The 12,844-nt window shown below is 31.8% G+C and overlaps 1 protein-coding gene across 12 annotated transcripts in view; it reads left to right on the forward strand.

The window, feature by feature from the left end:
* Window positions 1–12,310, forward strand: part of LOC148604043 (uncharacterized) — a 62,248-nt gene extending 49,938 nt beyond the window's left edge. For 10 of the 12 annotated variants that reach the window (XM_088550642.1, XM_088550648.1, XM_088550644.1 and 7 more), the window contains 9 exons: window positions 1,190–1,291; window positions 1,742–1,891; window positions 4,684–4,752; window positions 5,007–5,127; window positions 7,353–7,497; window positions 7,720–7,854; window positions 8,527–8,679; window positions 8,958–8,990; window positions 10,899–12,310. In XM_088550642.1, the coding sequence (XP_088406768.1) occupies window positions 1,190–1,291; window positions 1,742–1,891; window positions 4,684–4,752; window positions 5,007–5,127; window positions 7,353–7,497; window positions 7,720–7,854; window positions 8,527–8,679; window positions 8,958–8,990; window positions 10,899–11,167 (1,177 nt within the window). In that variant the 3' untranslated portion in view covers window positions 11,168–12,310. The other 2 variants (XM_088550647.1, XM_088550652.1) reach the window with 2 other exon arrangements.
* The last annotated feature ends 534 nt before the right edge of the window (window positions 12,311–12,844 follow it).

The following is a 12,844-nucleotide window of genomic DNA, read 5'->3' on the forward strand; positions in this document are numbered from 1 at the left end:
ATTGAAGGCCTACAATCAATGGCTGAAAACATCATCACTAAACTAAAAGAGAAAAGAAAGACCTGATACCATGTTGATTTTTACCTTTAATAAGTACTTCATCAGTTCATTCTAGAATTTTCTTCTTCTTTTTTTTAAAGTTCTTTAACACACAAGCACAAAAAACTTGTGATTGTATAGTGGTATGGTGCTGTCATCTTTGTCCATGTCATCATCTTCTGTAGATATTTGGTTTTCATGCAATAATATGAATATTTGTTGATCTTAATAAAATTTGATAAAAAGATTCCATACAACAGTAGGAAGTTTGGTAATGATTTTTGGGGGGTTTTGGCCCCACCTTTTTTTGGAATTAAGGGCAAAAATAAGCATTTCATAGAATTTAACAATAAAACTCTGGTAATAGCTTATGGATGTCTTTGATAATGCTCCATAATATTCTACATCTCACAGCTTATACTGATTTTGGAGGTTAATACTTGAGTCATTTAGGGATGAGGGACCAAAACAAAAAAGGGACCAGAAACAAGCATTTTCCTGATATCTAGACAGCAACTTGATTTTAAAAATTGGATCTTTTTTTAAAATGGTAGAACAAGGTGCCATACCACCAAAGAAAGGCTTGGATTTATTTGGGGTGTATAATTTAAACCAATTAGAAATAAGAGATCAAAAAGTAATTATGTGCAGTGAGTTACTAGAATATGTAATAAAAAGAAAACCCATTGCTTATCTATTGAAGATATATGGATTTCTTTGGTGACTGGGATTGATTTTTAAGGCAATGACTTGAGAGCAAAATTAAGAATTATGGACCATAAACAAGATTATTTTTCTGATTTTGGAGGAAGTGACTGAAACAATGTAGAAATTAGGGGCCTAAAAGGTTCAACTTTTTGTCTAATTGCCATAAAAAATAAATGCCATATCAAATTTGAATGGTGTGTTTATATGTAAGAAACAAATGCCTGTGCATACTTGCCCCAACTGTTCCAGGTTCAGTCTGCAGTATTATCCAGCTGCTCCCTACAAAGTGTTTTAATTTTTTTTTAATGTTTTTTTGCCTCTTTAACCAATGGTAGGAGACATATTGCAATATTGTCTCAGGTAAACACAAAAAACACATACAGAATGAGATTACATACATACCTATTGAAAATATATGCATTGTCTCTTTTATTATTTACAGAATTTTCAGGGGATATGTAGCCAGAAATATGTACAAAAAATTAATCAAAGATGAAAGAGAGAAGATGGAGGACCAACAAAAGGCAGCTGTAGAAATACAAAGGTAGATAGTAGGCTTATGATATCTAATTATTCCTCCACTCAAGGAGTGGGTAGTATATTGGATTCACCTTCTCTGTCCACCATTCCATCCCTCAGAACTCCTACTGGATGGATTGATTGTAAATGTGGTTTGTGGCTTTATATGGATGGTATAAGTGTTGTAAGTGAATTTGGTTGCTGTCCAGCATCGAATACCTGTTTTGTTGGACTTTGCCAGTTTCACTTCATGGAATGATAGCAATCATTTTCATCACAAAAATCATGACTGCTAGTAATTTGATATATGGTATGACACATAATGTGACTTTATATAGATGAGGCATAAATTGTTAATACAACAAGTGTCTTACAGGGCAAGATCCACTATCATGGATGTAATAAATTTCAAAAAAAGTCTTTCTTTAAAATGCTCCTGTTGAAATTTTATTGATGCTATTTTCTGTTTCCACAGAGTGTACAGAGGTCATCTTATTAGGAAAAAAGCTATACTAAATCGTCCACCAGTATCCAAGGAATCATTAGAGTGGGCTAGAGAACTTAAAATTGTACAGGCAGAAAAGGCTCATAAACGACAAAATAAAATGGAAGCATTGGCTAATAAGTATGTTATCAAACAAACCGAAATTACCAATTAGGAGTATATCAGATATCTTAGAAAAATGCAATCTGGTCTGCACTCTAGAATCAATCTCTTAAAGTACGAAAACATTTGAAAAGTAAAACATTATTAGGTTTGAAGGAGATTAAGATGTTTTAATGTATTGACATTTTTTTTGTTATAGTGTGCTGTGAAAGTACTATTGTTCATGGGGTACCAATTTTCATGGTTTTTGTGGCTAGGCCAAACCACGAAATTTGGTTCCCAATGGAAAGGAGAATCTCACTGATGTGTATAATGAAAACCTCAAAACGATGAATTAAGTAATCCACGAACTAGTTTTTCTTCCCTAAACCACGAAAATTGGTATCCACAAAGTAAGGTACTTTCACAGTATTTAATATTACTGCATTTTGATCTTTGAAAGGAAGATAACTTTTTAGCCAACCGGGTTATCATCATTGTTGTTAACATTTTTTAAAACTCTTCTTCTCTGACACTGCTCAACCAATTGAAACCAAACTTGGTATGAATGTTTTTTGAGCTATCCTGCATAGAATTGTCATGTTGGAATAATTGCCCTTTTTTGACGTTTTTTTGCTGTTTTTAATGTTATTTCTTTCAAAAATCTTCTCCTCTGACACTACTTGACTAATTGGAATCAAACTTGGCATGAATGTTCCTTGGGGTATCCTGCATAGAACTTATGTGAGGATTTTTGATCTGTCGAAAAACATTGCTACTCTTTCTAAAAATGGAACATAGGTGTCAGACAGTATTTTTTCGCTTATATCTCCAAAAACCTTAGGTTTAGTCAAATTATGACTAGGATAAAAGTGTTCAGCATAATGAGATCTATCTGTGGTCAAATTAATGTTTTATAATGCCATGTTTTTCGCATATATCTCCAAAACTGTTAGGTTTAAGCTAAATTCTTTCAATGGCTGAAATGATCCTTATTATTAGGACTACAAAAGTTTTCAGGGATAAAAGTTGTGAGATGACTCCTTGTAAGAGTTATTGCCCTTGAGAGGGGAAAAATAACGGGGTTTTTTTTGTGTTATTTTTTTTTTTTAAGTTTTCACCCACTGTCTTGAAAACTGTGATAGATAGAAAGAAACTTTCACTTTCTGAAATGATCCTTATGGTAAGTCCTACGAAAGTCTTTTTGAGTCAAAATTGGTAGACAACTTCTTGTTAAATTTATTGCCTTTTAAAGGCAAAATTCAACCAGGTGAGTGATTCAGTCTCCTGGGAGCCTCTTTTTTCAATTCCATTCATTTTAATTTTTTACAATGTTTATTTGTGTTCTTCCATATGTTACATTTTCAAAATATATCTCTTTTGTTTTTATTTTCTACTTTATAAAACAGGAAAAAAGGAAAACAAAGTGATGGCTACATATCAGCTTTTCTGGCTTTATAATATTTAACAATATTGAACCATAACAGGGGTCTTTAAACATAAACATTAATTCATTCCATGGTTATATGATACAGTGTATTAACTTTTTTGGAATGCATGTACTGTTGTTTTAATGTGTTTATGGTGTGTTTTTGTGCAGTTAACTCAGTGTTTGGTTGAGGCAATATTCTGTTTGTGTTTCTTTATTTTTACCTGCATCACCCATGGTAAAAATAGGTCTGTCCATCTTTCAATCTGCTCATCTGTCTGTCCATCCTTCATGCTTAAGGATACATACTTTGTTTAATCTGTAACTCAAAAATTATTTTAGTTATTTTATGCAAACTTTGCACAGTTATTATAAACATATTGAAGATGTGCACCTTATATTATGGAGAAGTTATGGTATTTTTTCCTAAAATTTTAGCATGTTTAACTTAGCCATATTTCCAGCATTATGTGCTATCATTAGGACATTATATGTGGAAAATTTGTTACCCACACTGAAGTTTTTAACTTTTTCAGAGAAGACACATATGTGTTAACAAATAACATGTGTTAACAGGTTGTATTAACAAAATATTATTATTTAATCATCAAAATGTTGCAATTCATTTTTTGATTATATGATTTATATTACTATCCATATTTTTTTTTCATTTTATCTGAACTTACAATGTTTCTTGTTGTGAATGACTAGGGTTAAGTCATAAAACTTAATCAAAGTCCATCCATTCAAAACAATGTAAAACAACTTTTTTCACATATGATTTATTTTCATTAATTTCGCAATCAAGAAAAAAATCTAATAAATAATCGCAAATAAGTCCCTTCCTTAAGGAATGAATGTCAGACATAGTGTTAAATAGCTAAACTGTCGTGAAAATAAAGTTACAAAATCCAACTGATATCCTGAAACATGAAAATAAGTATCCACGAAACTTTGTTTACAGTACTCTGTTATAAAAAGGCTGTGAATTCTTTTTTAAAGTACCCACCACACGAAGTGGCAAGGTATTATGTGATACTCTGAAAAATTGTATGTCTGTCTGTCTGTTCACCCTGGAGGGTTTTCAGATGATAACTTGAAATGGATCAATGATTTTTTTTTAAATTTTGTACAGTTTAGTACCATCAAATAAGATTAAGTTCAGTTTTCAACAAAATCAAAAATGTTGTTTTTAAGTAAGGCCATTTTGAAAAGATTGTCATGCACCTTTTTTTTACCATTATGTGTATCACTTAATGTTCCATTAATGCCTTATTTTATAATACTGGTAGTACATGTACTGATTTCTTGTTTTGTATTTTACTGTAATGCTTTAATGCTGGGGTAATGAAACGTTGATAACTAATATTGCTATATAACAATACTAATGCTACTTCTACAGAAACCAACTAAACCAACAGACCGAAGCTGCTAAATTATCACAGATCGGACCTCATGTAGAAATATATCAGTAAGTATTATTATTACAGAATGGACCTCATGTAGAAAATTATTGATTGTCAAACAAATAAAATGGAAAGAACTCAAAGTAAAATCAACCAATGGTATTGGACTACCGATACCTGGAAATATAACACAAAAATATGTACTTAGAAATACAATGTATCTTTATAATATTTTAAAACATATGGTTAAAATAGGATTGTTTGATAAACACTGTATAGTACCAGTACAAAAGTTACATAAAGTAGTTTACTGTTTCAGAATCTATCATCCAAAACATACTGGTCCAACAAAGAAAGAGCTGTATGATGCTGCAACATCCATTCAGAAGAACATAAGGCGTTTCCTCGTCAGATGTAGATTTGACCGACTACAGAGAAAAGTATAGTTTTTCACCCAAAGTAGATTTCCATTAATTCTATTTGTCAAAGAAATTACATGATAAACAGGAATTTACAATCAAAGGAGAACCCAATGCTTATCTTTGAAGATATATGAATTTCTTTCTGAGTACCATTCTGTGTAAGAATCAGACAATGGGTGGCACATTAGAATTCTCAATTTGGTCTTTTTAGTCTCTAATATATTCAATACATCTAGAAAACAACTGAAAAGCTATTTAAATATATTCTGAAACATCTGTGACTTTGATATTTTTTTACTGCTTATACAAAAAAAAAGTGCGGTAAAATTTTCCAGCCATTTTTTTATAGTGCATTTCAACTTAATTTGACCTATCAATATCTTAAAAAGGCAAAACAATTTGATGGTTATTTCCAGACGTTAACTGGTATACATACTTGGTTAATGCAATAAAATCTCTGTGTTTTTTTCTTCATGTGCCACACCTTATACATATTTTGCCCGAGTTTTAGATGGAGTAGTACTTAATGCATGATTGGATGCCTCAGTGTACAGCAAAGAAATCATATAATATACTTGTAAAGAATAATTGTCTGACAAGCATTTTGATATTTCACTAATGATGTACTGTTGGTTTATACATAAAGGTTCATATTTGAGTAAATATTGAAATATGTTTATGCAGATTAGAGGATATTTTTTGGGTTATGACATTATGTTATGCAAATTTAAGAACAAGTCTTAACATGTAATAGATAGGTAATCTTTTTTTTCTGTTATGAGTGACTGATGATTATCAGGTATATACAATTTTTAGTGGAGTGTATTGTATAATACCAAATAATTTCTCAAGTACTTTTAAATCAGGACAAATATCAGTGTTCTTTAGGATGTTCAGCCAATTTTGTCAGATTTTCGGACTGTTTTGGCTTTATCCATTTCATAGCATTAATATTTTTTGCCCAGTGACCCCCACTTTTCATAATTTCATTAAACACACCTTAAAATTTTATTTTGGAAGTTTTTTTTATGAAATCATTATTATTTCTTCAGTGGTTTCAATAGATAAAACCTACTAAGACAAAACCTATCAAAAATCAAGAGAAATCCTTTTCTTGCCAAAATTTCAAATATCTCAAAAATGAGCACTTTTTCTTCGTAAATTGTTTTAGCATTAATGATCTTGGAAGATTTCACAACCTTTTGAAATTCTTGTTATTCTTAAATAGACTAGTCAACATCTTAAAAACATGTTTATGGCATAGGAAGTTGAGCGTTGATGTTGTTGATGTTTATGGCATAGGAAGTTGAGCGTTGGTGTTGTTGATGTTTATGGCATAGGAAGTTGAGCGTTGGTGTTGTTGATGTTTATGGCATAGGAAGTTGAGCGTTGATGTTGTTGATGTTTATGGCATAGGAAGTTGAGCGTTGATGTTGTTGATTTTTATGGCATAGGAAGTTGAGCATTGATGTTGTTGATGTTTATGGCATAGGAAGTTGAGCGTTGGTGTTGTTGATGTTTATGGCATAGGAAGTTGAGCGTTGATGTTGTTGATGTTTATGGCATAGGAAGTTGAGCGTTGATGTTGTTGATTTTTATGGCATAGGAAGTTGAGCATTGATGTTGTTGATTTTTCATCCATGAACTTTCTTATTATTTGCAGATCCTAGGTCATTGATCACATGGTTGTTGAAAAAAGAAAAATCATAATGAAAGCTAAAACCTCTTCTTTTTCTTAGCGACTAAATGTATTATATCTCTTTCAGGCTATTTGGTATGGCTCAACTTGGCCTGACTAAATGTATTATATCTCTTTCTGGCTATTTGGTATGGCTCAACTTGGCCTGACTAAATGTATTGTATCTCTTTCTGGCTATTTGGTATGGCTCAACATGCCCTGACTAAATGTATTGTATCTCTTTCTGGCTATTTGGTATGGCTCAACATGGCCTGACTAAATGTATTGTATCTCTTTCTGGCTGTTTGGTATGGCTCAACATGGCCTGACTAAATGTATTGTATCTCTTTCAGTCTATTTGGTATGGCTCAACATGGCCTGACTAAATGTATTGTATCTCTTTCTGGCAGTTTGGTATTGCTCAACATGGCCTGACTAAATGTATTGTATCTCTTTCTGGCTATTAGGTATGGCTCAACATGGCCTGGCTAAATGTATTGTATCTCTTTCTGGCTATTAGGTATGGCTCAACTTGTCCTGACTAAATGTATTATATCTCTTTCAGGCTATTTGGTATGGTTCTACCTGGCCAAAAATGGTAAAAGACTATAAGAACTCCTTGAAGAGATGTCAGCAGCGACATGGTGTTGATAGAGCTAAGACTCCATTCACTATTGAGTTCATGAATGACTATATGGAGGCTAGGAGGAGTAAGTTTGTACAGATTTCTACAATATTTTCACTTCAAACATCAACTTAACAGATTGTTCAATATGTTAAGATGATATCTCTGGAATTATTAATTATAGTGATCAAAATATAGGACTTCTTTTGAACTGTGCAGGCATAACAGGGGCAAGATTTAAGGATTACATCGAGTCAGTAATAAAATCTATACACGGTCAGCATGTATTTGTTACCATATTTTGTAGGATATGAAAGTGTATTTGAAAAGAAAGCTTTTGCTGGAGAGATGGAGTTTGAAGAATTGGATCAATTTTTCCGGGAATGTGACCTTTACCCTTCACAGTCAGAGATAGATGAGGCAGTTGATGTGGTGTTCCAAGGTAGAGTTGAAAGTCTGAAATTTTGTTTTAAGCAGAATTAAAAATATTTTTAAAGAATATTGCAAATAGAAATGGTATTAATTGTAACATATTTTCTCTTATCTAAACAGATTTATCTTCCATTGTATAGATAAGTACGTTCATACTTACCATAATCGACTTGTTTAGCAATAGACTGTCTTACAATGTTAGCTTCTTTTTCTCCCATTATGGTAATATAATTTATGTAAATTGAACCTAGTTTTAAATCACCGAATTTTTCGTTACTTTGGGTGACACTTATAGACAGGATTGACCTGTAAGTCATTGCTTCGTCTACAGAGTGAAAATTTGTAATAACTCCAAAGATTCTTTTAAATAAGCCCCAGCAATTTAAAAAGAAATCTGGGCTTATAGCTTTATTCCTGTCAGAAATTCTCTCTTGTTACTTTGTGACAGTTTTTAGAATATTTTATGAATGCTCAAACGTTTTTGATTTGTTCTATTTCTTAGACAAAACTAATGAAGGTATTTTATAATTATTATCTAGGTCAAACCTCATCAATATTTGTAATAATTTTCAAGGTCAAGCCTTGTCAGTATTTTACAATTATCAACTAGGTCTAGCTTTGTCAATATTTTGTAATTATTATTTAAGTCCAGCTTTATCAACATTTTATAATTGTTATCTAGGTCAAGCCTCATCAAGAAAAGGTTTGCGTAAGAATGATGTTATGGAACTTGTATGGTATATCTATACTCCAAAAGCCGCTGGTCTACCCAACATGCGACAGTCTACCTGGCTTAACCCTATTATAGATGGTGTAGAAGCCAGGAAACTCATAGGTAATAACAAATTCCATTCTTTTATTTAAAACATTTCCTCTTAATTTTGGGAATTTGAATTAGCACTTTAAAACAAAAACAAATTTACAGAGCTTTTTTTAGAAATAATGTTTTATGGATCAATTTTCCCTAAAGCCATCACTTGATTTTAAGTTTATGCTTTCACAAAGCATTTTTTTCTTTTTTCACATAATTTACCTATGTATAACACATGATCCTAAGCATTATTCACCATCACATGACCATCACATGACTAACCTGTATGATTTTAACACCAGTTGGTAAACCAAGTAAGAAAGGAGCCTTTACACGTATGTACCTTCAGTGTGTAGACACTTTACATCCTCCCTATGTATTTGACCTCCCCCCTACCAAAATGATTTATAGACTCTATTTTTCTTTCCATATACTTTAACCACTGCGCATGTATTTGATTTACCATAAACTTTGGGTCTGTCAAGTTATGGTGACACTGCATCCAACTTTGATCAAAATTTTGTAAGGTAATTAATAGAATATGCAACAGAAGAAAAGAAATTGTAATCAGATTATTTGTACATTAGTCACATACATAAAATTGTATAAATATGGAATTTATTTTTCTGTGTGACAGAAATATAGATAATTTATATAAAGACATTATAATTGAACTAAGGACATAAAGAATCAGAGTGAGACTAACACGGCCATATGGATCAGAGTGAGACTAACGTGGCCGTATGGATCAGAGTGAATATATATATTAAATCTTGCAGTTAGAACAAAGGAATAATGTGAAAATTGCCAATAAATAAATGTTCATGATCTGCAATAAAAGTGAGATGTATGTTAACTATAGACTTGACAGACCTGGATAAACACCTTTCAATGCCTTTTGTTTGTTTATTATAGAGTTTGCATGAGTTAATATAGTTTCTGTAGAAGTAAATAGACAACACTTTTCTTAGTACAATGTAGATGTTTAGTTGCTTAATATTGGGAAGTGTAATTTTAAATATTTTAAATACGTGTGTCAAATGGTAAATGATCATTATTTGGAACAGGAATTTGTCCAGACTAAAGTTGTAAATGAATATAAAGATATGATATTATGTGACTTTACATTTTCATTCTTTCAAAATTGCTTTGATATGCTTACTGCAGAGGTAGAGATATAAAAACCCCCTTTCAACCAGCAGGTGGTATATTGGAATCACTTTATCCTTCACTCCGTCTGTCCAAATTTCAACACATTTATCTTCGTTCCCAATTGATGGATTGATTTCAAATTTAGTGTGTGGCTTTACATAGATGGGGCGTATGTTGTATGCAGTTTTCAGGGCTGTCAGGTATCAACTTCCTGTTTCATGAGACTTTGGCATTTTTCACTATATGGACTTCAGAGAACATCACCTCATAAGTGATTTTGTTGTTCCATCAACTTACTGTATTAGTGGGGTATATCTGTCACGACAGCACATGCAAATTCATGTTATTATACTACAACAACCCAATATATATAAGTATGTGGTATATTGGAACCCCCTTTTCAGTCATTCTGTCATTCCATCTCTTTATCCAAATGTGACTCAATTACCTTCTGCTGATCTGACTGATTTCAAATTTGGCATGTAGTATAATTTTAAGAGTAGAATAGGAACGGATATGGTGAAACGTAACAAATGCATCATCAATACAAAATAGTGAATACTTTCAGAGATCACCAAAAGGTTATCAATAAGTGTAAACACATCTTTAAATAAGCTCTGGAAGGCCCAAACTACAAAGTAATAAAATCTATGGTATAACTGAACGATGACAATTCTTCAAAGTCAAACTAAAAAGTATTGTAATAACACAAAGAAATATCAATGACAAACATCTCCTGACTGTGGACAGGCACATGAATTCTGTGGTGGGGTTAAATTAGTTTTATAAGATACAAGTACATCCATTCTAACCAATAATGGCTGCTGTCTTTATATCAACATCGTATTAAGCAGAATTAGGGATATATCAGTGGATGTTATAATAGGGAATATTCAAGATGCAGATCTCACAGCTCCCTTTTAGTACGCTGATGATAAAAAATATTGTTTTACCCTGCAAAGCATATGTTGCCGTTCATGGTGCAATTAATTGTTAAATGAGTAAATGTATTATGCTAGCTTTAATATCATTTGTTGGAAAATTAAAGCATTTTGACTACCAGGAATTGCATATTAAACATCTCTTTACAGGAAGTGAATTTGTAGAAAATGCTCCTCTAGAAACCTGTGCCAAATTAGTTATTGACTCCAAACGTGAGAGGCGAGAGAAAGAACAAAGAGAAAAGGACAAACTAGAAGAGGAAGAAGCAGCTAAAATGAAGAAAGAACTTAGTGAATTCCAGTATGATGATGATGATGAGAATGAGGGTATCAAAGCTGAACTTGCACGGACAAGGGAGCGACTGTCATCCTGTAAATCATTGGAAGAGGGCAGTAAAATGTCTACAACCACTAATTAGCATAGTATTGCATAGATGACATAAAACCCTGAATGGATGGGTGGATGGATGGATGTCAATTGTTGTTTTTTTTTATATCAATGATAATAGTTTACTCAATTAGTGATATGTATATTGGAAACCCATGACTTTTTTATGTAAGAAAACAATTTCAAAGAATCTCAGAAGAACTTTCTCTGTTGGTTATAAATATGTTTTTCTTCCTTAAACTTATAAATTATATTGTTTTTGATATTTTTATATTTAAATTGTATGTTTATAATTTTTCCGTCCATTTTATAGCGTATGATTTTATACATATATGTACAATGTATTAGTTTGCCATGTCCAGAAGCTACAGTGATGTGTTGTAATTTATGACATTGTAATTTTATAGAGTTTAAATGATTCCAATTGTTAGTGCTCAAAGTTGTGTTTATAATCTATTGTTAACCCTCAAATATGTTGATTTTTAAGGTTTGACTTGATAGAATTAATTTTTGATGAGGAGACACTTCCAAACAATACCCTGTCTTGAAGAGTCTATGACAGCTGTTTATCTCATTTGTCAATTGAGACAACCTTATTTATTGTTTATATAGATTTTATACTTTTCGTACATACATCTAAAATATTGTCAGTTTTGTCCAATCATTTATAGTTTTTCCAGATCACACATCTATTATATATATAACTATGATTGCAAACTATGAAACTGACCTGGCAAAGATGTGGTTATTTTGATAACATGCATGTGATCTGCATTTTGTGCAGTTCCCACAACCGGAATATTTTTAATTACTATATATTTACTTTTATCACTTTCTTGAAAGGTTTTCTATAGGTCTAATAAATTTGATCATGAAAGTGGGGGGAAAATAGGATTAGTGTGTACATGTTTAGTTGCAAAAAAATTCTTGCACAATTTTATAATAGTATCTGTGATCCTACGTTAGCCAACTTTACAGAGAAGTCTTCTGTATCACACTATATATTTGACTTTTTCAACCTTCTACAGTCCACCTCAATCAACTTTAACACTGTTTTGCAGACTTTTTAGTATTTGACTTTATTGGCTGTGACCCTGTTACAGTATTATATCATCTGTATATATTGCTCACATGTCTAATTTATTCAGTTGAATAAAGCCATCTGTGATACCAAGTCAATGTTATAAGTGTTGTATTGTGGGTAATTTTCATGTGGTGTTCATTTTTGCCTATTTAAGCAGCCTGTCAGAAACACACAAAAAAATCAGCAATGAGTTAACATGGGCTTAAAGTACTTACTTAGTGCACTATTAACTAACAGAAATGCCAAAAATTTTTCCTAAAATCTCCCAATTTTACACCAACAAAGTAAACCCAATTTGCATTTACAGGTAATATGAGGGTATAATTTTAATTTCAGATCTTTAAGGGATATTTAAAAGGGAAGCTACATTCATACTTATTATCCTAGTATTTACTTTGAATACAAATTGGTGAAAATGTTTCCCATCCAAAACTTGATTCGGTCAAATAAAGGAGAAAAATCACTTTTTTTTTATTTTCAGTAGAGAAAACATTTTAAACCATTAATATACAGATTTACAATCTAAATTACAGATTTTTGTGGGGACTATATCTTTATCATTTCTCCTGACAAAAAATCAGGCTGATATGCACTTCCTCACAATTATCAAAGACAGACGCTTGT

This window comes from Perna viridis, chromosome 10, assembly GCF_037379345.1.
Source record: "Perna viridis isolate PV_CMFRI_1.1 ecotype Kerala chromosome 10, ASM3737934v1, whole genome shotgun sequence".
Taxonomy (NCBI): Eukaryota; Metazoa; Mollusca; class Bivalvia; order Mytilida; family Mytilidae; genus Perna; species Perna viridis.